General features: G+C 43.6%; 1 protein-coding gene across 2 annotated transcripts in view; it reads right to left on the bottom strand.

The window, feature by feature from the left end:
- tanc1b (tetratricopeptide repeat, ankyrin repeat and coiled-coil containing 1b) overlaps positions 1-18973 on the bottom strand; it is a 70928-nt gene extending 51955 nt beyond the window's left edge. For both annotated transcript variants that reach the window (XM_069662879.1, XM_069662880.1), the window contains exons 1-2: positions 18838-18973; positions 8734-8838 (exon numbers count right to left, since the gene is read on the bottom strand). In XM_069662879.1, coding sequence (XP_069518980.1) covers positions 8734-8838; positions 18838-18913 — 181 coding nt within the window. In that variant the 5' untranslated portion in view covers positions 18914-18973. The remainder of the gene's footprint in view (positions 1-8733; positions 8839-18837) is intronic.
- Positions 18974-25157: the final 6184 nt, after the last annotated feature.

Raw genomic sequence — 25157 nt, forward strand, 5'->3', positions numbered from 1 at the left:
GATCATTTCTCACCCACCAAAACATCCACAAATCTTTACAACCATGAACATCAGCATTCATCAAGCAGGTTTTTGTTGGCTTTGAATATAAGTGCTCAACGCTGCGTTTCATTGCCATCACTTAATTTGACATCTTTATTGGATTTCTTCTCATTAAGGTTTGTGGTCCTGGAGATGCTGTTAACGTACACGTGTCCGCATATTTCACACACACGACTCAATGAGCTGCAATAACCTAAATCACTCCTGTGTAACATGAGAAGGTGACAAGAGGGGACATAATGTTGTTAAATTCAGCTGTGTGATTTAATCTCTAATGAGTGCCAGTTGTGGGTCAATAGTAATTTAAATTACACAACAACAAATTGCATGCTTCATCAAATTTATTACATGGGTGCAGATAGTGGGAATCGGTCCCAGGTCTTTAAAAGGGGCACCTTACACAGCACACATTTATGGCGTAGATTTGTAAATACTGTGTGAAACTATACAGACTGTGAGACTGTTTATTTTTAGACTTGTATGCCCTCTACCTGATGTTGAGGAAAATACAGAAGTGAAAGAAGAGTCAAAGAAGAAAAGAAATGGTGCAATATTGTTGAAACTAACAGTTCATAAAGACCTGTGCAGGATCGATTTGTCTCCTCGAAACCCCTTAAACCCACCTGCCTCTGAGGACCAATCAGAAGCCCCGGGACTGTGAGAGATCTCTAGTCTACTGACATAAATACACAACAACAGACAGGAAGGCTGTCACATGTGGGATTCACACGACGCTTGCGAGCCACATGGGCCACATCAATGACAATATCTTCAGCCAGTGCTATCTCTGAAAATCAATACACTGTACCAACACACCAGCAATAACACGATTACATTAACTGTAACTGCAACCACTGGTAGACACAAAGTCTTCACTTTTCAAGCTATTTGTTCACAGCGCTCTATGTTCATACATTTATGAATAAAAAACACAGCTCAGGTGTATTAATTACACACTACAGCTTTAGCTCGACAATTGCCTTTGAATGGATTTGCACTGTGTGACTCACTGTTCATTCTGTTTATACACATGACGCGACATGGTATTGTGTGGGACAGCAAAACGGTTGACTAAAATCGATTTGTTGCCAACGAATTTAATTCGATAATTAGTTGGTTACGTCATTGCACACGTGTTTTTCATTCTGTGTCCCGGAGCCTAGTTGCTGAGGGGTGAGCCGTCTCTGCTGAGAGCTGCACATGCAAAACAGCGACTGGGAAGCAACAGGTGAAGAAAACATAGCGAAATGTCGGCGACCGATGAAACACCATCGCGTCCTAAAACTTCTAAAGTCTGGAAGCATTTCACCCTCACAATGCGAAGAAAATGACTGCCTGCAGGATTTGTAAAGCGGACCTTGCTTATCGGAGTTGTATTGGCTTTTAACAATAATATAACACTGTAGTGCTATACAAAGAACCTGATGCATCTTTCAACATCAGCTGTGTCATTCAACTTTACAGTCCAAAGTTACAGCAATGCTGTGTGATTTTTCTCTCATTTACATTTTCAGTCCCTCACCTTAAACACTTCATAGCCAAATCAGCAGCAAAGTTAAAAACACATCTTGAATGAAGAACTCTTGACTGTTTGTATTGTTAGTTAGCTCATGCTTAAAAGAATCTCCAACTAAATTTAAAGGTTATAGTTAAAAAGAGCCATTCAGTAATTGTGCAATTTATTATCCGATTAGTCGCCTAATCATTTCAATAATCGATGACTATCAAAATAGTCAGTAATTGCAGCCCTATTTTAGTCTTTCTGTTAATGATCGCTCATACCATTTACTGCCTGTTGACAGCCATGACAGTCACCTTAGACACCTTAGAGTCACAGTAAACAAGGCATGCAGAGAACATCCTGCTCATGTAAAGTAAATACCTTGCTTATTGTTTCACCTTTATTTCCATCGCTAGAAGCTGCTCAAAACAATCCACGTCTCGTCTGTTGCTGGTTAAGTGTCCTGCCTCAGGGCGCGTCAGCTGTGGTACTAAAGGAGGGACACATGCTCCTCTTTCACTTTCCTGCCAGATCTCTCAAACATGGCCGAGGATCAGATCAGCTACCATTCAGCCAGGAGCTCGAGTCCCTGACCTTTCAGCCACTGCAGCGGCACGTCGATGTGATCGCATCTAAAGCTTCACTGAAAATCGCTGCTTTCGCTGTAAACACTGCTGCTAATGTCGCTGCTGTTGTTTGCCTGACCTCATCGCTGTCACTGTAGACAACATACTGCAGCTGCCGGAGAGTTTAAGTCTGTGTAAATAAGAGACTGTTTATCAGTTAGCTTTACTCGTCACTATCTCCTCAAGGATGTTCTATGAAGCATAGTCAGTGTTGGAACTTTTATTGCAGTTACAGCTCTACAGGCCTTTAGTGCAGACTGCACTTAATGTTACTAAAGTGTCTGTGTCTCTTTCAGTGGTAATCTGAGCTCAAGGCCGAATAAGTGCAGCGCTGTATTTCCCTTCCAATACACAGAGGAGAAGAACATGAACAGGAACAATAAGTTAAGATGATTTATACTTCTTATACACGTGGTTGGATTCGCTTAAGGAAAGCAACTCGCATATCGGTGTAAGTCATAAATCCGACCATCCTATCCACGTGTAGAAACTGTATCTCTGGGCTATGATCTCTTCACTCTAAGACACATGAACACACAAACTGAAGCATGGAAATCATCCCGAGGTCAACGAACACATTCGGCGCATCTCAGTTTTAATTGAAGAATGTATTTCACTGCCTACAAAGGACTCTCCAATCCATACCAAATCAGAAAAACAGTCCGAAGACACAGGTCAGGTTGGGCTTTATCGGTTTCACATGCTGTCACGCATTCCTCAAAAGGACAGCATGAAAGGGCTGCTACGGTTTAGTGACTCAAAATGCGACCAGCGATAGGGCACTTCTGATTGCAAGTGGTCTACCTGTATCCCAAGATAACCTGAGCATGGTACCATGAATGAAACCAGCCGCAGCGAGATTAGGTCCCATCATGCTTCATGTTAATGCTCATTGGCCATTTTTCATGACTCACTGCCATTCTCTTTTTTTTGACGAAGACACACAGTGTCAGTATTGTGTACTGGACGGATAATGATGTGAGATAGCAAACTAGAAAATGCCAAAGTTTTGTTTGACATCAGTTAGAAAATTTCACAATTACATAGTTTGCAAGTAGGGAGTGTACATTTCCAACTGGCCAGGTGCAGCATGTCATGTTGCCTCTCTTCCCCATTCTGTCCTGTTTCTCTTCATCTATCAAAAAAGGTTTTAAAGTGTAAGGTTTCGACCAAGCATCGTCTAAATGATCCACCTCCTGTAGCGGATACAATACCATCCAGAAAAGATTGTTGTACTCAACCCTACTGCCCTAATGGCTCTGTTTAACAACTCTAATCTTGATTAACACGCTTTATTTACTGGTTTCTTCAATACTAGCTCTCATCTAGCCACATAGCACACAGCAGTTTAAGATTTAATAACAGATGGAAAGTATTTATGCTTCCGAAGGAGGCATAATAAAACTGTTGCAGTAAGGCAACAGCAGATTTGTCTGTACACGTAATCCCTGCATTTATCTGGATGGAAGGCAGTCACAAAGTAAAATTAGCTCCTTGTGCTGCACACGGTGTCTGATTAACTCTCTACAAATAACACTATCCTGGAAATGTGGAAAAACCAGGCATGTAGGCGGAACTACTTTTCATTATTCTAGAAACTGTACAAAAAACAAACTGTCGTTATCTGCAGCCTGAGGAAGTTTATGTGTGAAACAGCAGCCGCGTGGAGCAGTGATACTGAAAAGGAATGAAGACGGAAGGAGGAGTGGCAGACGAAGGATGGGAGAAGGAAGAGGGAAACGCCGCGAACGGAGCGGCTCCAGAGAGCTGTCTTTTCTCTCTCCCTGCTGAGAAAACAATCCAGCCGGTGCTCATTAGCAGCTGGAGTTTCATTACCACAACAGTGGAGCCTGTTTAATGAACCCTCGATGAGAACACGCATCCTGCTTCCCCCGTTTGAGCGCAGAGGTACGAGGTGACGTGCCCCCTTGAAGCACTTTGAGTGCTCTTATTGCACATTCCAATGCTGGAAGCACAAATGTCCTTTACTGCGAGCAGAAAAGACGGAGTGTCCAATGAGACATTAGTGAGGTGAAACTGTTGTGAACACATTATTCCTGAGTAAAATAAGGTCTAGGGATGCTAGGCTGACAGTTTTGATTGACATCTCTATGATGATCTATACTCTAGCTGTTATGATTGTTGATAAGGTTGGCATTTCTTTCACCACCTGACCAACAGAGCTAAAGCTTCTTCAGGACAGATTAATGAAGCTTCATTTTTAAACAATGTTGATGATTAAAAAGAGGAAATATATTCCGACTCTTTTACAGCCAGAAAGAAATCACAGTCCTTTCACAAAGTCACTGCTTTCCTACATGGCGGATGATGAATGAGGCTGCCTTAACATCATCAAACTGGCAACAATGGATCTTGATTGCACAATGGGCCTTGAGTTTTTTTTAAAAATGGTGCAAAAATCGCAGCCAGTTTGAAAAGCTGCTGCACGTATAACTGACCCATTGCATTCAATCTTTAGTGGAACAGAATCACGCACACACACTCAGACAATAAAGATAATCTTGACATTATCTGTATTGTTTTAGGAAAGCGCAATTTAAAATGTGTGCAAAAAGATGTCGACAGTGACACCATGGTGTCAGAAATGTGCAAGAACATTCCTTGCATGCAGCCTGCCAAGACCCCGGCTGTGCTGTTAGATCTTCTTGCATCATGTTACTTCTCTTTGATCACATACCAGGAACGGAGAAAAAGATTACATCGCATTTGCCCGATTCATGCCCTGTTTTATATCATTACTAACTTATTAACTGTTGTGTCTTTTAACAGTAACAACTAAAGAGTACCATGAATAAGAGGGGGAACATGGTCACTAAATGTGTAAACAAATGATCACTGTAAAGACAATGAATGCTAATTACTTAGTTACAACCGGGAAGCGAAAGCAATACTACACCATAGTTTCAGCATTGACAAGATAATCAGTACATGATGAAACAGGTGGTTAGTGCTTGGCCCCGTGCCCGGGAGTTGTAACATGGGGGAGAGGAGGGGGTAAGCGAGAGAGACATAATTGCGGGAGAGGACGGGACCTGAGGTTCAGTCTTGAATGACAGAGACAGAGGTCTGTGACCACAGCTGAGACAATCTTGACAGGCGGGCTGCTTGGCCGCCTGTTGCAAAGGCACTCACGCACGCAAACACACACATACATACGTAAACAAACAGAAATGTACCCGCTGACACAAAATAGAAATAAGCATTGCGTTCACACATGCTTAAGAAACTCTATCCTTCCTCAAAGACGGAGCCATGTGAGATGACTCCGCTGCAGGTCAAACGCGTGTTTCTTTTCTTAGCCTGCAGCCCGTCCTGCTTGCCCACAACTGAGATCACTGGGAGCCGACTGTGCGGAACAAATGAATACAAACTCCACATGTAGGCTTTAATTAAATCTGAGGAGGGTAAAATGATACTGTATTAAATTCATTTAGTCAGCATTCACTGTTTAAGACAATCCAAGTGCGCACTGCCTAAAATACCGTAAGAAGCCTCAGTTGCAGTCAACATGTGACTCTGATGTGACACATCGTTTTTTGGACATCCAAGAGAGGCATCCTTCAGCACAACACCCAACAAAAAGCCTCTTTACAACTTCCAGGAACTCACTTGATTCAGGGCCTAAATGTCACACAGTTCTCGTGCTGCAAAACTTTCCGTCTCTGATTCTTCCGTCACCGTATCAACATTTCACGCTGACGCTGACCTTGTTACAAAAGCTGCAATGTCGAACAACCACCTCGTCCTGTCTCAGCGGCTCAGGAAAAAAGCAGCATTGTTTACCCTCTTTGAAGTCGGAGCAAACACAGGCTGAAAGACGCGCTATTTATCGACAAAAGAACACCGCATATGTCCTTGTAACGTGCGACGTGTAAGGCAAAGTAATACAAATAAATACGCCAAACTCAGACACTTGCTCTCAACATGTAATTTCAAAATAGATGCTAATTCTGTCTGTGTGAATTAGCCCACATGGGAGAGAAAAGCAGAGGCATAGGCTGCACTCTCAGCTGTGCATGGGGCCCCATCCTGCTACAGCTGGGCTATCACAATTAGCCATCATTAGTCTAGAATGTATACAGCACCTAATTGTACATAATTAGTTGAGTGCGTTAGCTCGTTCCTGAATTTTCTCAGCAGTAAACTTCATATACCTGCTTAATGTGGCTGTGAGTACGAGGAGGTAGTTTCAACTGGCGTATTTTCCAGCTGAACAACTGTTCATGGCAGCAATACACAGGTGAGCAGATGTCTGACCTTAAAAACAGATTCTTCTAAGAGCTGAGTCAATATTTGAGAACATGTTAGAGCCAAAGCCACAAAATAAACTCTAAAACGCCTAAAATGCCTGGAGCCGCTCAAAGAGAGACTGACTTTTATGTGATGTCCTCACAGTTATGAGCAATAAAAATGTCCATAATTAAATATGGCCGTCCTTGAAACTGCAATGACCTCCTTTCTTAAAACCTTAGCTCGATTTTGTGTTTAAGACTAAATCAGTTGGATGGTTTTCTACATTTTGTAGGCTCGATCAGCAGATCGGTCATGAACTTGAAGGATAGTGAGGCCTTTTATATTGCGTGAAGAGTCATTTTAGCATGGATCAAAATTAGAGTACAGGCAGCACTGAGTACAGTGCTGAGTACAAAAGGTTAAAGGGGGAGTATAATGCTCCTTTCAAGATTCATAGTTCATATTTGTGATACCTGTGGAGTAGCTTAGCATTATTTACAGTTTAAAAAACTCCAAATTTTTCTCACACTGGTGCTCTGTGCAGACCCTCATACAGCCTCTGCCTAAAACGACTCAGTCAGCTCTGTCTCTTTGAGAAGATTGGCGAACACCGATAGCATCACAGTTACCTTTGCGCTAGCATGCTAACCGCCGATTACCTTTGCGCTAGCATGCTAACCGCCGGTTACTGTTGCGCTAGCAAGCTGACCGCCGGTTACTGTTGCGCTAAAATGCTAACCCGCGGTTACCTTTGCGCTAGCATGCTAACCACCGGTTACCTCTGCGCTAGCATGCTAACCGCGGGTTAGCTTTGCGCTAGCATGCTAACCGCGGTTTACAATTGCGCTAGCATGCTAACCGTTGGTTAGCTTGTCCTACCCGGTTTGAGGCACCAACCTGTCCAACAGAAAGAAGGCAAAATCTGCATCGCTCTTTTGCCATGTTTGCCGGTCTGAATGGGGCCCAGCTGCTAATTTGAACCACTCCCACACTCTACACCTATACGCTGTGATTGGCTCAGGGAACCACAACAGCGCCGCTCCTGAAAACGTCCCGTGCAAAGCAACACAACAGAAGAAATGCAGAGGGAAGGGTCTCACAAGGATCTGCACACACACTCACCAACACATATGTATAGAGGCCCATACGTGATGGTTTATATTATATTATATTTATAAAAATCTATATTTTATTTTTCTAGGAAAATCCTACTTATTACACCTTTAAAGCAACGATGGCAGGAGTCCTTCTCTACAAAAGTTCCTTTGTTAACATTTAAAAACAACTGGATGATCCTTTTCTTCTTTTGCATTGGAAAATAAGAGCGAGGAAGGAGAGCATCTGCACGATTGTCTCAAAGTCAACACGCTAACGTGATTGTGTATGTTTATTTACATGTGCTTACCGCGCCATGACTTAACCACCGACACAGATTCTCTGTTAAAAAAAACCAAACCAGCGCTCTCAAAACTTTTTCAAGAAATAACTGACAAATTGAGCTTTCTAACAGCGCCAGCACACCAGCTGTCATGAGACAACATTAATCTGGCGTCTGCGAACTGCCGGTAGCCCGCTCGAAGCCGACGCACCGCTCTGTGCCAGCTGAATGTCAGACACACCCTCGTGCATTGGTATGTAACAGTCAACAGTGACCGGGCTGCGCTGGGTTACTACTGTCTGCGTATGTGAACCACGTACAGTCAGAGAGGGCACTACTTTCTGTGTTGTCTTTTGCTGAAGATAACGCATCCTCACAACTTCACTTAAGCCTACGGGGGGAATTTGAGCCTTGTGCTGCTCTGCTGGAAATCAAAACAGACCACTTAGAGGAACATTACCTCTACACAAACAAACACACAACGCCTAACACAAGAGAGAATGGGCAGCAGTAACACTAACGTGGAAACACGCATAACACATCCAATTACTTAGAAATGTAAGGTCTTGTCTTTGTTATATTCCCATGAAACAAATCCAGTACTTTGGTCAGACAATCCGTCCAACAGACTCCTCTGTAATCCAAACACACACTTTCAAATAAACATGGCACTATTGTGTGTTTGTATAAGAGGCTGCATGAGGGAACACTGCTCGAGCGCACTCGTACTTACATGCAGGAACCAATGCTTCCCGTATTTACTGAGACCTTGCCCTGACCTCATCGACACAACAATGCTACACTATATAAGATAAAATCATACATACAGCTATAGAGTGAACACAGTATGAGGGACAAGTTTGTTAAGGTCTTCCAATTACTCCAAATATACAAGCAGACATACACACAAGTGAACGTAAAGCTAAACTCACCATTGTGGGAGGACTCCTTGTTATCAGCCACCTTCCTCAGCGCTGACACGATGGCATCAGAGGGAACGCGAGGACTCTCCACATATTTGGGCTTCCTGACTGGACCTGCTAGCACGATTCCAAGATCCAGGGAGAATGAGAGAGAAGGAGAGAGAGAGGGCGAGCGTGTCACACAGGGCGAGAGAAGGAGAGAGAGAGAGAGAGAGGGGGGAAAAGAAATGCAAAAGAGGAGAGAATGGGAGAAACAGAGGGAGAGAGAGAGAGAGTTCTCGCTGGATTAACGTGTTCCAGATGGGACTAGAGATGAGAGGCGCTGGTGTCTTAGTTGGACAGGCTTGGCTGCACTCCGTAGCTCACAGAAACTCACTAACACACACACACACACACTCTCACAAACAGCTCCCTGCGCTGATAGCAGCTCTGGTCTGTCTGACAACCCCAGAATATTGTCTGCATGGCTGGAGACTCCCAGTAAGACGCTGCTCACCGGCTCTGGGAAATGTAAACTGCAGCAGGAAACCACGACAATTAGCCTCTTTGTGAACTTTAAAAAACGAGCGTTCAAACAAACACTCAAAGCGTTTTGATCTCTGAGCAAGTCCATTTAAAGAAAACCCCAAATAAACATATGGTTACGTAAAAGGTCCAGGCGTCCCAGTGTAAGTCAGATGATGTATCTGGGACAGCGGTACAGTCCTCTTTTATGCCTTCAGTGAGGAGCTGAGGTTAGCTGGCTGCTCTGTTCCCTCTGCTCACCCTGAGACAGAATTAGACGATCCCACAGCGACGCGCAGAATGCTTGCTCACTGCGCCGAACTTTATGACATGCTCTCCCTACTGAAGAATCAGCTCCTTTCGCAACATGTCCATCTTTGTGTTCGCCCTTGTCCAGAACTATTTTTAACTGCCTTCAATCTGCCCCGAGAAGACAAATAAAGTTCTTTCACTGAGTGGAAGCAAAGCCCATCTAATCTTTCCTAAGAGCGGCAATATAATTGTTTATACATGCAGGAGATCCAGCAAAGACACAAGAGTAAATATTAAACCCTGAAACAAACCCTGCAAAAGTCTTCTTCTCCTATCCCGCAGTTACTTGTGTAATAAAGAAATGAATCCCAGACTCCAGAAACAAAAGCAGGAAATAATAAGAAAACAGGATGTCGTGTATAATTTAGATGCATAAATCCACAGAGGATGGCAACAGCATGCCTCCCCTTACACCACTCCTACCATGCTTCTCCAACCTTGACCTACTGTAACCCAATCCAGACCTCCTCCTCCTCCTCCTTCTCCTCCAGACTCCTGTTATCAGATGACTGTATGTGTAACCCCAGTCATAACATAAAGATTAGATGGGGGAGCAGAGATAGCCATTTCCTATTACCACATTCGATAACCGGCGGTCACTCCCACCTCGAGAGAGGAAAAATCCCCTTAATCAGATGAAACCATTTTTTTTTAACTACAGCTGTTATATCTTGGCAACAGATACAAATAGTGGAGGCTATAGAGGGGGTACAGGAGGGGGGGGGGGGGGTTACAGCAGCAGCAGGCATGTGAGAGGAAATGATCTGGAAATGTCATTGCAACAAACCAAGCACGAGATCTAAAGTCAGCCTGACGCACAGTGCCATCTATGGATATGGGGCTTGAAATGCATAGTACAGAATGGTGCTTTTGATACCCGAGAAGAGCTTATCACTCTTAGCTTTACTCATGCTTGCTCTCTTGCCTGTGAGCACAAAGACATTACATAAACCCAGATAAAGAACTCAAACTTAAAGCCCAATGCCATGTGTAGTTGTCTGACAAAGAAGAAGTAAGCGAAGCCATATATGCAGATTAAAAAGTGGTTCAAAAACACTACAGTCTAATGAATGGATTTCCAGCACATGTGAGATTTATCAAACTATTTGATTTGTGCGCATATATTAGATCTAACCTAAAAGGGAGCCGATCCAGTGACGCCTCTGCAAAAGCAGTCCGAGTCAGCCTGCATTCATCTGTGGATGGTCAGGCACAACCTATTAACCAGGAGTCACACGGCTGCAATTAAAGCAGAACTGCAGAGACAGAGAGGGCTGTGTGTGAGACACACTTAGTTCAGGTAAATATCTTGGAGCAAAAGTGCACAGCCAAATATGTTCCATTGAGTGTATTCATCTAAAAACAACAGGGGGGCATGGTTTGAGTAATTTAAACCATATGCTGGAGTTCAGATTGGGTTTACACAAGGATCCGCACATGACATAGCAAACACGAGGCTAGCTATCAAGGGTAATTTTAAGGCCACTTCTGAGGGCTGATAATACAAGGTAGAGGTCCTTCAGGAAGGCTCTGATGTCCCGAGCATCAGCACACGACAGACGAAGCGCACGGGGGTTTCCTTGCCATTCAGAATCTCATCTCAAGATTTAACAGGGTGTCATTACCGCCCTGGCCTTCAAGATGGAAGCGCTGACGAACGAAGCAATTGCAGTTTATAACAGGCATGAAAAGGTCGCCGAGATGAAAGTGTCAGACATGTGACCCTTGAAGGACGGCGCGAGAGAGCGAAAGAGGAAGGGACGAGATGTGCTCTCACTTCTTCATCACACTTTGAAGGCGACGTTCAGAATGTAAATCTGTTCACGGGCGCATTAATGGTGCACAATTAGCAAGGCAATTAAATAGATGTACAACAATTATCACCTAGTTTGATGTGAGGGGAAAATGTTAGGATTTTCAACAGAGAAACATCACCATACTATCAACACATCTCTCTTTTATCTCAGAGGCAGATTCCACAAATTAAAACGCGTTAAGTCCCAGTATTCTGGACTCACTCTTTATTACTCTAGTAGAAAACCCCAGCTTCTCAGCTCAACGTACAGCTGATGAGTCTCAATTTAAACACACATTTATAAGTAAAGTAAACAAGCAATCTAAAGGTAGGAGAAAAAATGGGTGAAAGCAGAAATAACAGAGAGAAAACAGCCTCTCTAGGGTAAAGCAGCCAGGCGAGCTGTGACTGCAGAGGACTCTTGACTCACCGGTATTCACACTGAGATTCAGGAGCCCATGACCAGCGAGCCATCAATCAGCAGGCGCGCACACACACACACACACACACACACACACACACACGCACACACACCAAAACAGCTGAATACCTATGGCCAACAACTTACAGTGAAAGAGGGGATTGTTCATGGTTAGGAAGTGATCAAGGAGATTTCCCAGCATTCTTCACGATGGACTCTGACTTCTTCACATTTCATCTTTTCAATGAGGCTGTGTGTCCTCTTTGTGCAGCAAAGAGAATGAAGGCAGTCTCACAACAGCCCTCTTTATGTTGCAAAATGCCCTTCTTCAACTCCAACATGAAAAATAATATATTCTGAGTGCAGCATGTCAAACTCATTCATTCTTGATTTCTAAAAGGCGTCATGTAAGGGAGCAGAGCCAAATGTCTCCTGGTGCTACAACCAATGTGACCAACTAGGCTGCTAGGCTAGGAAGCTAGTTCCAACATCCAGTTCATATGGCTTCTAGGTCAACATAATACACAGCCTTTAGGCATGGCGTGATTTAATAGCCAACACTTATCCATGTAATACAACAGTAACAGTGCAGGAACAGTTACAAACCCTAACCTGGTGACATACCTGGGAATTTCAAAATAAAAGCATGTGTTAAAGTAATTACCCGGGTCTACAGCAGAGTAATTTGACCCGGGTCTGAATGCCGATTGTAACCTTTCCCATTAAGCAAAAAGCTGGGTGTTAGTGGGTTTTTTGACCAGTGGGAAAGCGGCTCTAGTGAACTTGAGTAAAGTTTGTTTAATACACATGGGCTAGCATATTTAGAAGTTACACATTGGTGGCAGCCATCTTGGTTGTCTACGCCTCAACAGTGCCTTAACCCACCCATATTACACTTAACTTAAATCAGATGGGATAGAACTCTGCGTGTGTGAGATGAGGACCCGACGCATCTGCCCGAGCCAATAAAGTATGAGCTCTCACATTCGTCTGGTTTCCAGTCCGAGTCTCATCTATTTAACATCTAACAGCGTAAGATATACTTAATAGCGGCACCAACCATTTAATTATTTCCCCATTATGGTTGCAAAATAGCGGAGCCAGTATTACAGGCATGGTGCTTTGTAAACCTAAAACATAAATGCTAATTTATGATTCATTCCCTGTTCACAGCCTGACATATTACCATCTTCCTCTCCTGTACCGACATGAGAAACTGGTAATGTTTCTGAAAAACTACGTTTGATAGTCACGACAAATCTCACATGAGCTGCTTCACAGGATGGAATGACTTAATGACACAGTCAAACTTTTCCAAGAGGTAGCAGCAATGTAAAGATTTGTTTCTTCCCCGTAGCCATTTACAGTCTAATATGATACACCACTCTGTCATATGAGCCGACTGAAGAGGCAATGGCAGTTTATTCAGAGCTGGTCTTTTATGCAGTAGGTGAATTGGGATTCCACTGCAGATGAAAAGGGGGATTGGATGTGATAAGGAGCCAAAGCCGGGGTGTAGGGAAGTGCAGTGAAGTGGAGAGCTGGATAGAACTTTTCACTGGGCGCAGCTCATCAGAGGAACCTTTCAAAGGGTTCCTGCCGCATCACAAGGTCTTTTACAGCTCAGCTCTCAGACAGGCATCAATATTCCCTCAGGGCTGTCTGGTTACTGTCAATACCCCCAGAGTTAACTTCAGGAGAGCTCACCTCAAAGGGGCTACAACTGGCTTTGAAGGGAGTTTCTCTCCTCTTGACAGAACTGCAAAATAAATTGCACTCATCTGGCGAGGTAGATGTACAATGAACAAGACAGGAAGTATGTTGTATTGATACAGAATATTGTTTGATATTATGATGTATTTTAAATCTAGCTACGATTTAGCACGAACATTTCAAAGTAGAGCGAAGGAAAAAGTGCTAAGCTAAAAACTATTGTAGATAATTAGTTACAGCTAAAAGCAATCATCTCATTTTGAGTCCTCTGATCCTGTTAGAAGAGGTGGTTTCAGTCTAAGCACACACTGTCCTTGAACTTGCACATGCTGTTAATGACTGCTATAAAACTATGAGGCTTTGCGAAAACACATAAATCCACAGAGAAATCCTCCAGAGTGTAACTAAATTATCCTCTGTGTTGTTTTATGTGGTCTTCTGTGATAATATCATCTCAAGCTTTAACCCCTGCTCCAAAAAAAACCCTCAAAGAGCACAGACATGTCGGTGCTTAATAACCACAACAAAAACACACTGTAATGACTGTGCAGTGTATAAACAGCTAACCGCTAATGTATAGCAGTCCACGTGCTTTGGGTCAGCAGTCAGGCCGCTGCCACAAAACATAGATAAAGAGAAGATAAGGAACGAAGAGGTCAAGGATTCAGATCGGTGACAGTGAAAGTCGTCGTCTGATCGGCTTACACACACACACAGGTAGATTTTTTCAGGTTGGCTAAGTGTCCAAAGATAGCAGAAGCATCAACAGGGTCACCACCCTGCTTGGAAGACAGGAAAAAAGTTCTTGAAGCATTTCCAGTTTTGTTTACAAGGGTTGGGTCGATTGATGATGTCATCATCCGACCCCGATTGCTGACTGTCATCAACGACAGATCCCTCTTCCATCCTAACTTAGTGATTTAAAAGCCCAGTCCGCACCCGACCCTTGTGCCATTTTTTGATTCACTGCAGTGCCACACTTTATCAGCCTTAAAGGGCCAGTTCGCCGACTTTCAAACTCAGTCCTATCATGCTATTATGGGGAGCTAATGCCATTATGGTAGGGAAAAAAATGCAGTTTTGCTCTGTGCCTTTGGAGGATACTATCCGCTTCTTCAACGGGCCCTGGTAAACCTCCGCCAGATGACACGTTTCATGTAGTCTGAGGGAGCTCGCTAAACTTCAGTTCCTCGATCTAGGACGCCCGTCTCCGATGTCATGTCTTGTTCCAAATCATCAGGTTTGAAATGTAGACTGCCGACCTGAAGATTTTTTAAAGACGATCCACCGGTATATTCTCATCGTATTTCGGATTCTGTACCGCTCTGAGCTGTTGCCTGCTGCAATCATTGTCCGACGATGATTGGAAAGCGGTAGAATTTCACTCCAGCGTCTCTTGCTGGGCTGTTCCTTTCAGAGGCATGGGCGCAATGCACACTGTGTGTTGTAGGAATGTAGAATGGGCAAACATGAGCTGTTTGTACGACTTTCTCCACAGCTATGGCGCCAATTTCAAATATTATTGCTTCTATCGCTTAAAGAGAACACCAGCTTTGACTGGCTTTTTCCAGGGGCGAATTGCTCCTTTAATGTGTCTTAAAAAGTGCTCTGAAAAAGCAAAAGAATATAAAAGTATATCCTCATCATCGACCAATTAGGTAGACATCGCCCAGCCTCACCGATGATAGAGAGAAATGTCGGAACAGCATCTCTTCTATGGTGATTTGTAGCCTTGCTACGATGATCAATAAATAAATCAGCCTAAATCAGCCTCTCAACCACCATCAGCAAAAGCTGCCATAAAAAAAAATCCACTTAACTAATTTTAATAAACAGCCTACCACAGACCATCCTCCCTGTGGCCTCATTGCAGATATACCAATTAAAACGATACACCGCCCATGACAGCAATAACTCAGTATGAATTGCTGTTTTATGATCCCTTGCAGGCTGGTGGGGAGGCAACACTTTTAAAAAGGTCACACATATTATGTACAGTGGCAGCACCAGAATGACCTCTGTGTCCACCACCCATCACCCTCTGGAGATCCTTTGTAACTGATGTCTAATAGACAGTATTTCATTTCTGATATACTGACTAGTGTCGTACACACCATGCTGTTACAGGGCTCATATTTCAGGGATGCAGTGTGGTTGGATATATATCATCTGGTCTTAAGTTATTGAGAGGTGTGGCTTTCTGAAGTGTTTATCTAACTGCTCATTACACACGATGCTCACAAAGCAGTGGTACTACAGATGTTTTTAATCCCTCAGTGGCACAGTAACATAGACCAACCAGAGGAGGTCACTGTGGAGATACCCAGGAGACTGCCAGAGGTGGAGCGCAGGGAGTCTCTAACCACTGAAAAAACCTGAAACCTCATTTACTGTCATCAACTTTACTCCACACACTTAAAGAGGTTCAAGTTTTTCAATACTTGACCTTTGACCTGTATAGGTTAGAACAAGATGGATCCATTCAGGCCACATTCCTGCAGTAAATGTCCCTCCCTGGGCATTTAGGGTGCCTGTAAACTATTAAGACTATAAAGCCTAGGTGCTGCTCAACACATGTCAGAGTGCTCTGTTTCATGGTTAAGCTCTGGGCTTAGCTGATCAAAGCTGCGGCACTCAACGCCACCAGGACTTTGCAGCTCAGGCATCCGTCACACTCCTAATTAACTGAATGTTTCTCTGTTGTCCCCTTGTGAAGTTTTCATGAAAAGAACAACCACTAAGTCTGAGCCTACAAAACTGCGATAGATTATCCAATGTGTCAGGAAATGAAGCCAAGCCGCAAAATGCTTTCGGGATCTGTGAAACCACTTCCCCTTAAAGGCATCTGTGATGGTGGCTGGATGGGAAGGAGAACAAATGGATGAATACTATGATGGATGATGTTTATGTTCAGATAAATGACAGTAGTATGATTGAAGGTTATTAGTTCCGACCAAGTGATCTGATAAGAGTAAAACATCACTGGGACTTTTCACTCTGTGTATCACTCCGCCTCAGCCAGGTGTTCTGAAAACTGTTAATTAATATCACAGCAGGCCGTGAATGTCTACATGAATCAAGCTGGAACCTCTGAATCACACAGCAGACTCTTACTGGTTGATGATGAATTAAAACCTACAGATAAATGTACATGATTAAAAAACAGCTGATCTTGGGCGCTGGTTTAGCTCAGACGGTGGAGCAGGCGCCCCATGTACGGAGGCTGCAGTCCTTGTCGCACTGGTCGCGGGTTCGACTCCTGATCTGCCGATCCGTTTGGTGTGTCAGCCCCCACTCTCCACTCCCAAAGTTTCCTGTCTCTCTTCAGCTGTCCTGTCTAATAGGGCCAAAAGACCAAAAAAAAATCAGCTGATCTGCGGTAACCTGTAGACACGTCGTTCCGCCTCTGAGCCGGAATCGGAGGTGGTAACAGAGGCGAAAGGGCATCAGTGTAAACAGCGGAGCCAGCAGGGCCGAACAGCACCGTGTGTGCGTATTTGAAGCACACGCTGTTTGTTGACACCTCGCGCACGTTTTGCTTCCACAACACCAGAACGCTATGTAAAAACACACACTGGGGCGGCTTTACGCCGGCGTGGCTTGGTCCAATGTAAAATGGCAAAGGCTGCATGGCGGCGGAGCTTCGTTATGGCACTGAGGCGGAACCGCAGTGTAAAAAGGGCTACAGAGGGCAGGATGTTTGGGTTGCTTGGCAACAATAGTCCAGTTTTAGTTGAGTTGGTGGAGCAAAAAGTAATCTGTTGTTACTTTTACAACTACTTGCCGCTTGTCTAACTGTTGTATAAAAGCACTATCACAGGAGAGGGAGTGATGTTATACTTGATATCAGCACTGGCTGCAGATAATCACAATTAACTAACAGGACAATCGGACTAAAGACCTGCATTGGGATGCACAAACGTTACATGTTACATAATGTGCCTACTTAAAGACATAGTGGCAGCTTCCAGTCATTTTCAGCAATCTGAGTTTAGGTAATCTCAGTAACATTTTTGGTTGTATCACAATATCTGCATAAAGGCCCACGCTCACCTTAACTGAGACAAGCCTTAAATTGAGTATACTGTCTTGTCTCGGTCTCACCAAGAAGAGAAAATAAAGCATTATGACCCATGTTGTTTTCGTCGCAGAGCTGAGACATTTCCTGCAGTATGTGTTTATTAACTGGAGGTGTGAACTCTCCCCCGACGGGTTTTCACAGCTACCTGTGAGGACAGTGGAGGAGATTCTACAGACCATCCCCCAACCGTCTCTCCCTGGTCGTCCTCTGCAGCATCCTATCTTGTCAGTCCATTTTTTCCCACTTTTCCATGCCTCAGAGCACTCCAAGTGGGAATATGCCTTTAATGAGTGTTCCCCTTCCCCTGTCCCAAGGGCCCTTTTCACCTTCACAAACCCACCGTCTTCTCTCTCTCTCTCTCGTCCCTCCCTTCATGTCTGTAAGTGTACATTTCATCAGCGCTGTCTTTGATGGCTTTAAAACAGTCATGAGAGATTTAACTTGAGTGCGGGCTGAGCAAATTCAACTTAACTCTATGTGTCTTTTGTTTTACCTCTGTTTTTTAAACTAGGGAGGAAGCAATTATGTGTCTGGCTTTCCACTGAGCATTTGCATAATGTAGTGCATCCCAATTTCAAGCCTGGAAGTCCAGTGTTGGATTTTAAATCATGTGAGAGTTGTGGAAGAGGTGCAGAGAAAATCAGGGGCTACAACAAAACAAAGAAGCCAACATATCTCCATCGTAATGTCGTGAAATTAGTCTTAAAGCTTAGTTGAACAGCCGAAAGACAGTTTCTAAACAAAGAAGTGAACACAACGTTTGCATTAGGCTTAAAACCACACTTCCTCCCTCCCATCAACTCATCTTTACACTAAACAGATCAAAGCTGTTACCACTCTAAACAAAGGGCCACGTAGCCCCGCAGATGAGTGCCACATGTGAGTGGGGCCCACATTGACCACTTAAAGGATTTCTCTCCTCTGTGCCAAGTCTCCAGAATACAAAGACTCAGGTTGAAACAAGTTCAGCTACAAAGGTATCCCCTCTGGCTTTGAAGCACCCCACAGCTGCTGACAGGCATGTTCGCCAGCGTGGTGGATAGAAGGCGTCTGGGAGGACTGACAATGAGATCCAGTGTAAACACGCGCCCATTACTGGTCGGTAAAGTGTAAACACGCGGTGCAGTTGTGGAGACCCCTGCATCAACGCAAGGTGATCAAACAGAAGGAGGGAGTAACAAGAACAAGACTGAGCTCACAGTGCAACTGTTAGAAACAAGAATGATGCTGCTATCTTAACTGCTTTTTGTGCCTGGTGGCAAATGATGATGTAAGTGGAAACAGTACCTGGGGATCTCTTGCCAGTCCGTAAGGGCATCATATAAGACTGTCGTGGCAGGAGAGGTGAGGATGGAAGAGACATGGACACCCCCTTGGTAAGGCTTAATCTGAAAACATCATCTGGTATATTAGGGTGGCCGCTGCCTGGACCCTGGTGTTGAGGGTTTCCATCAGGTGGGAATCTTCTTTGGGCACTGTGGCTGTGGGCATCACCTGTTGAGAAGAACCACAACGCCGTTAAAAAAAAAAAAGCTTATGTATTACCTCATGCAATCGCTTGTCATCTTCTCTTTTAGCTGTTTGTGTAGAGTTTTCAGGGCTGAAGGAAGTGAAGCTACGACATTGTTAAAACAGCACTGCACGCTAATCAGCATTGTGTATGAGTGCACTGTGCGGATTACGCCGTACTCTTCGGGCTGTGCACCATAAGACCTTCACAGGCTGGAATATACCAGCAAATGTGCACAGAGCACATGCAAACCGCACTTGCATTCTTTCAGTGCCAACCCGTGTATCATCGCCCGGAAGCTGACGCACGGTCTCATGTCATTGTTTTCGTGTGTTCATTTTCAGTGGATCAACTGACGCTAAAATGAGGATATTGTGAGGATTTGTGCAGCTGTGTTTGCACATGCAGGGCTCAGAAGAGTAAGATGGACTTTTCTATTTAATCTTTCTTGTTCGGCTCAGTGAATTTAACAAACTTTAAAAATAAAATGTCTTGTTAAAAAAGAAAAGTCTGACCCACAGGACGCACAGAAAGACAATACAACTGACTCACAATACAGGCCTGATATGCTATTGTCTAATTACAGCTAGCTTGTTAGGTTATAATTTTGTTCATCCTGCTAACCGTTGTCTGGCTTTACAAAGAAACAGAGGGTCATTAGCTGGTAATCGCACACAACTAAAAGCAAATTTTCAGGATATCATTATATCGCATGTTAATTGACCGGCCATTTTATCATATATACCTTTAGAAAAGACCCCCTGTCTTCAGAGCTTTTCATGTTATCCACAGGAAATAGTGGCAACAGTCAGTAGGGCTTTGAATTGAGCTTACTTTGAGATACTTTTTCCAGTCACTAAATGCTTGGCCTCAATGCGGTTTGTGATATAGTAACTTATTTACTATATATATCTTATTTTAATAGATTGAACTATATACAGAAACCAGAGCCTGCTCAAACTGGATAAATAAAGATGGCCAAGCTAACCTTGAAGCTGACCCAACTGAAACAATGTACCAAACCCTTTTCTATTACTGCCATCCTCAGTCTGAACACCAGGAATGTAAAACCTCAGAGGAAACCCTGGCAGCATCTCGCCTGCTGCAGAAAGCTGCTTGTTTCTGACAGGATGGATATGCATATATCATTTTAAGTATTTTATTTTAAGCTTTCAGGGAGCCGCGCAAAAGTGTTGTTTCTAACTGAATGACACAATTTTCAACATTATATTATGTAAATGTTTCAAATAAGATAGAACTTGCTACCTCCATAGAGCCTTAAGGTATTTAGTTGACTATAATGCAACCAGAGGTTTGCAGAGGTTTGGTCTCACCTGCCTCTGCACAATGTTACATTATCTGATCAGCCCCATTGCCATTACAGCATCCACATGGGCTCTATTTTTCCAGAGAGGAGAAGGTCTACTGACATCATCCCCCGATGCTGAGCTTTGTGTCTGCCTGCAGGGGTTGATTAAGAGCCTTATTGATGGCAACAACTCAGTCCGTAATCTGTGTACACACAGTAAATATGTCAGATGTGAGCTGAGCTTACAAATTATTTCAGGAGTTTAAATTTCCTTGCATGTGAAGTAATATTCCCTGATTCTGCAGGGAAAGGCATTTCCTCAGTAACTTTTCTGACCACCCACATCTTGCTGTATGGTTTTACTATCAAATTTTTATTCAAGGTAATACTCCAGTCTCAGGGTACAACTAAGCTTGAATAATTACAGTAACAGACGACTGTTGCTCATACAGTAAAATCGACTTGATGCTTAGATCACTAAAGAACGCCGTGCCTGAACAACGTCAGAGATAAGTCCCCTTCACAGGTTGCCAGGGACACAAACAAAGATGACGGCCCGGGGTGGGAAAAAAAAGCAAAATAAAGCTGGATCCTGGAAATCACAGGGCCACCTAACATGTATTTAAACCCAGGGTCATGGACCGGTGAGCATTTCTCACGGCATCATCAAGGACATCCAGTGAGATGAGCAAATAAAGCGGTGTCTTTGACCTCTGAGTTTAGATAACATGTAATTCACTAAGATAATTATCTGTCATCGGCGTAATCAATGCTGTATAAGACAAACACTCCCAATGGCCAGAAATAATATTTATTCTAAGATAACTGTCTATTGCCTTCCAATGTTAGTTAGAATCCGATGATGCTGTAATCAGACGGCAGACTGAAGTAGTCCATTAGAACAATATTTCAAGTAGTGGTGAGATTATAAGAAGAGGAGGCATATTTCAAAAAACCTTGAGCAACTTGAGATGCCAAAAGCGAAACTTGTATCCATGTCACTGCCTGATTCATATTCAAGAATAGTGCTTGAAGGAGAAAACCTCACCTGTGGGAAAAATTCCTTTTTTACTGCTCCTGAGTCAGTTTGCTTCATAAACCCTGCTAGGCGCCAACAAAAAATTCCAGCCCTAAAACATATCTCTTATGATACATCCAAGACATCCACATTTTATCTTGATCAAAGTGTTAGTTACCATACTACATGTATTCCCATGTTAAAATACCACATTGTAAAACTAATCGCAAAGAATTTAAAATAGAATAAGTTAAAAATGTCACAATTGTGTGCAATAAGATCAAGATGTCCAGAAATCAGCTGGCATGCAATATGAGCCAGCAAACATCAATTTGCTCTTAACTCAGTCATTTGTAATTCCAGGGCCGATACATGTCACCTTCTCTGACGTTGCACGGTCTAGGACTAGACATTTTGTTTGTCTCATCTTTTAGATCAGGGGTCTCCAACACTTTGCTCGCTGGCCTGGTTTTAAGTAGTTCGCCAAGACGTTAACAGACTGTGTACAAAAAAATCTGACGACAATAAATGCACCTTGAAAGCTTCTTCTCACTTCAATTCAATCATATACACAGATATCCCACCCCCTCTGATACAAAATAATAGGATAGGCCTATCAGCTGTTAATAAAAACTGAGAAGTGAGCTAAAGTAAGGAGTTCGGCAGAAAACATACTATGTCCACGGGGGGTGAGAAAGCGCCGGGGTCAGCTCTACACATGGGTCTGTATGTAACTGACTGACTGACTGACTGAGTAACTGACTGACTGACTGAGTGATGGTACTTTCACAGCCTTAGAGAGAGAGAGTCGCGACATCGCAATGGCGGATCATGGAGCATATTGGACCTCCACTGACGCGACTCTCTGTCTATACAGCTCGGGATACTTTGTTCAGGGAGTAGGCAGGGATGCTCCTCCGCTGCTCCTCCGCTGTCCTCACCTACATCCGCAGCGCACACTTGCTTTCAAACACGTTGTCATCGGCCTCCTAAGGACAGTCCTTGTAACACATTGCCCACAAAAGCGCACATTGACCTGATGCGGTCAGTCACATACTAGGCTTTGACCTAGTCTTGTTAATCCATGAATGTGAAGGACAAGTGTGTGTGCTTCATCTGCGGTACCAGCGTTTCAGTCGACAAAAGAAGCAACTTGGGGCTCTATCACACTCAAGTTGACGGTAACTTTGCACGGGACTTCCCTGCAGGAATGCTACGAACTGAAAAGGTAAGCGACATACCGACAGCTCTACAAACTTTTGTGAAGCAGCTTTTCTTAACATGAATGTCTATATCTAAATTCCGAACAAGATGAATGTTTAAATGACTCTTTAAGAGTGAACTTAAGTAGATACCATCCAGCATACACTTCTAATGTGGACTCAATGCAGTGCCAGTCATCTCACTAACTCCAGAAAAGACTGTTTCTTCTCCTCACAGAAAAGTACCTTCAGATGACTTACCTCGAGTTCTGCAAATGACTTAACCTGGTGACTAGTTTTCTCAGTGGAATCCAAGCCGTAGATGGAAAAAGCAAGTTTTGCTTTACTGAGAACCAATCCTGCATGGAAAGACCATTCAACCAATGGAGCCTGCTAACTGCAAAGTAATCTGTCCTGTGGCATCAAAGTTGCCCACTCATCATAGCCACAAATTAAAATGTATGAATAATCAACCTCAAGATAACATGTAATACCTAACTAATAACACAGGCCATACGTCAGCAGAGCCAGCTAAATCAGAACTGCAGATGTGGTGAACCACAGTAATGACAATTAGCTTTTCAGGACCGTGCAGCTCGGGGAAGACTGCAGCAGATTAGTGCTGACGCCTGTCTGCAGCCAGACGTTTGTAGAAATCACTGAGGACTCGACCACAAGAGGCAAGCTACTATATTAGCATCCTGGCTCTCTCCTCAGGGGAAACGAGTGTTGTTTGGCTGCAGGGCTAATCAGAAACAGAGTCCCATTTTCTCCACGCCTCCGCCTCGCCGCAGGGGACACAAAGCTGTTCTGTGTTTTTAAAGGGCTCCTAAACAAAGAAGAATGCCAGAGACAGGAAGCGGAAAGGTTGCAATGACACCTCTGCATGCCTTCAGACGTGGAAAAACCTGTGAGTGGCCCAAAAGGTCGCTCAGCCAAGGCCAGGATCTGCCGTATCCCTGACCTGAGTGGGGACTACTGCCTCCACATTGATACGGACACCTTAAAGGGTCCTTAGGGAGCCGTGTGTCTCTGACCTGTGGGTTGGAGATGCAGACATGGCAGATATAAAGTAGAGAACCAAGTCAAGTCAAGTTCTCTGTTGTGGTTCAACAAGAACAATATGATAAAAGTTCATCCCTGCTGATCCTGCATGAACACCAACTGAGAGTGAGCTTGTTATAACTATATGAAACAATTATACATTAAAATAGAGGCAAAGGGTTTCAGGTGCTGACCAGGATCCACATCTGGAGCAGCTGTGGCTCAGAGGTTTTTGAGTGTCATCAACTCATTGGAAGACCATCTGTTCAATCCTACAGTCCCCATGTATCCTGGAGCAAAATACTGAACCCCACATAGCTTCTTAAGGCATGTCCATCATTGTGTTAGATTAGATCCTGACTGACACTCTGCAAGACTATATTTGCAGCCAATTTACCATAACATCTCCAGTTCCTGTGAACCATAGACCTTTCCTGCATGTCATTTCTTATCTGTTTCTCCCATCATTTCCTGGCATCTGCTGAATAAGGGAAAAAAATACCTTCCCTTATCCATTCAAAATACAGATCCTATGTGAGATTTGAAGCCTGTCTGAAATGCCACCTTTTTGCTTTGTTTAACTATGCATCAACGATTCTTCTGACAGCAGCAATAGTTCTCCATTCATGTGCATCTTTCAACTAAATGAATAATTGCAATGTTTAAAAGAATTCTTCTTTACTTTTGATTCAGTTTGACACAGACATCTCTATGAAGGTGAAACACTCACTGCTGATTTTCATTTTAATAAATGTCTGTTAAGTCTCTATCTATTGCAGAATGAGGTAACCCATGGTGATTGAGCCTATGGCCCACTGATGAAAGCCTTTGCATTTTCAGTGTATAGTATTATTACAGACTGGGTGTCTGGTGCGACTTTCACAGCGCCCAATTAGTGACGCGTTTTCCATCACGCAGCACTGGTTGGTCTGCCAGAGAGGGTAGGCGGAGCTAAACGGCTGCTTTTCCGGTCTCTGCAAGTGCTGCGAGTAAACAGTAATCAACTATGACTGAACAAACAAAGAAAAGATGGATGACTACAGATACAACTTCAAAAATAAGTGAAAATCCAAAGAAAAAGAAACAAATTCGACGCTCAGATGAAGGCAAACAATCTAAAAAAGGAAAGCGACCGTCAGCGAGGAAAATCAAGAGTTACAACCAGAGCCAACCGTGGACGTCACACATGCAACACTGTCTCTATATCTGGGAAGTGTGCTCCCGCAATTACCATTTATCGCCATAGGTGCCGCCAAAGAGAGCGAAACTGAGATCTTTGAGATTACCACTTCAACACATTTTGGGCTACACTGGCGTGGACTTAAAGGCTACATTGGTCACACTCTGTTACAGCTGCCAGCCGAGTGTTCACTTACAGTCCCAGCAGGTCGTGGTCGTACAGGTTCAGCCATATTGCATGCGAAAGAGATTATGACAAAGCTGTAATTTTGGTAGCTGCTTCTGAAAACATGAGGCGCCACATAAAAGCTCGCCGTCCGAGTGCTGGTGGATCGGCTGCAGTGT

This window comes from Semicossyphus pulcher, unplaced genomic scaffold (genome assembly GCF_022749685.1).
Source record: "Semicossyphus pulcher isolate SPU_LCO1_2020_fin unplaced genomic scaffold, fSemPul1.0.p SCAF_15, whole genome shotgun sequence".
Classification (NCBI taxonomy): domain Eukaryota; kingdom Metazoa; phylum Chordata; class Actinopteri; order Labriformes; family Labridae; genus Semicossyphus; species Semicossyphus pulcher.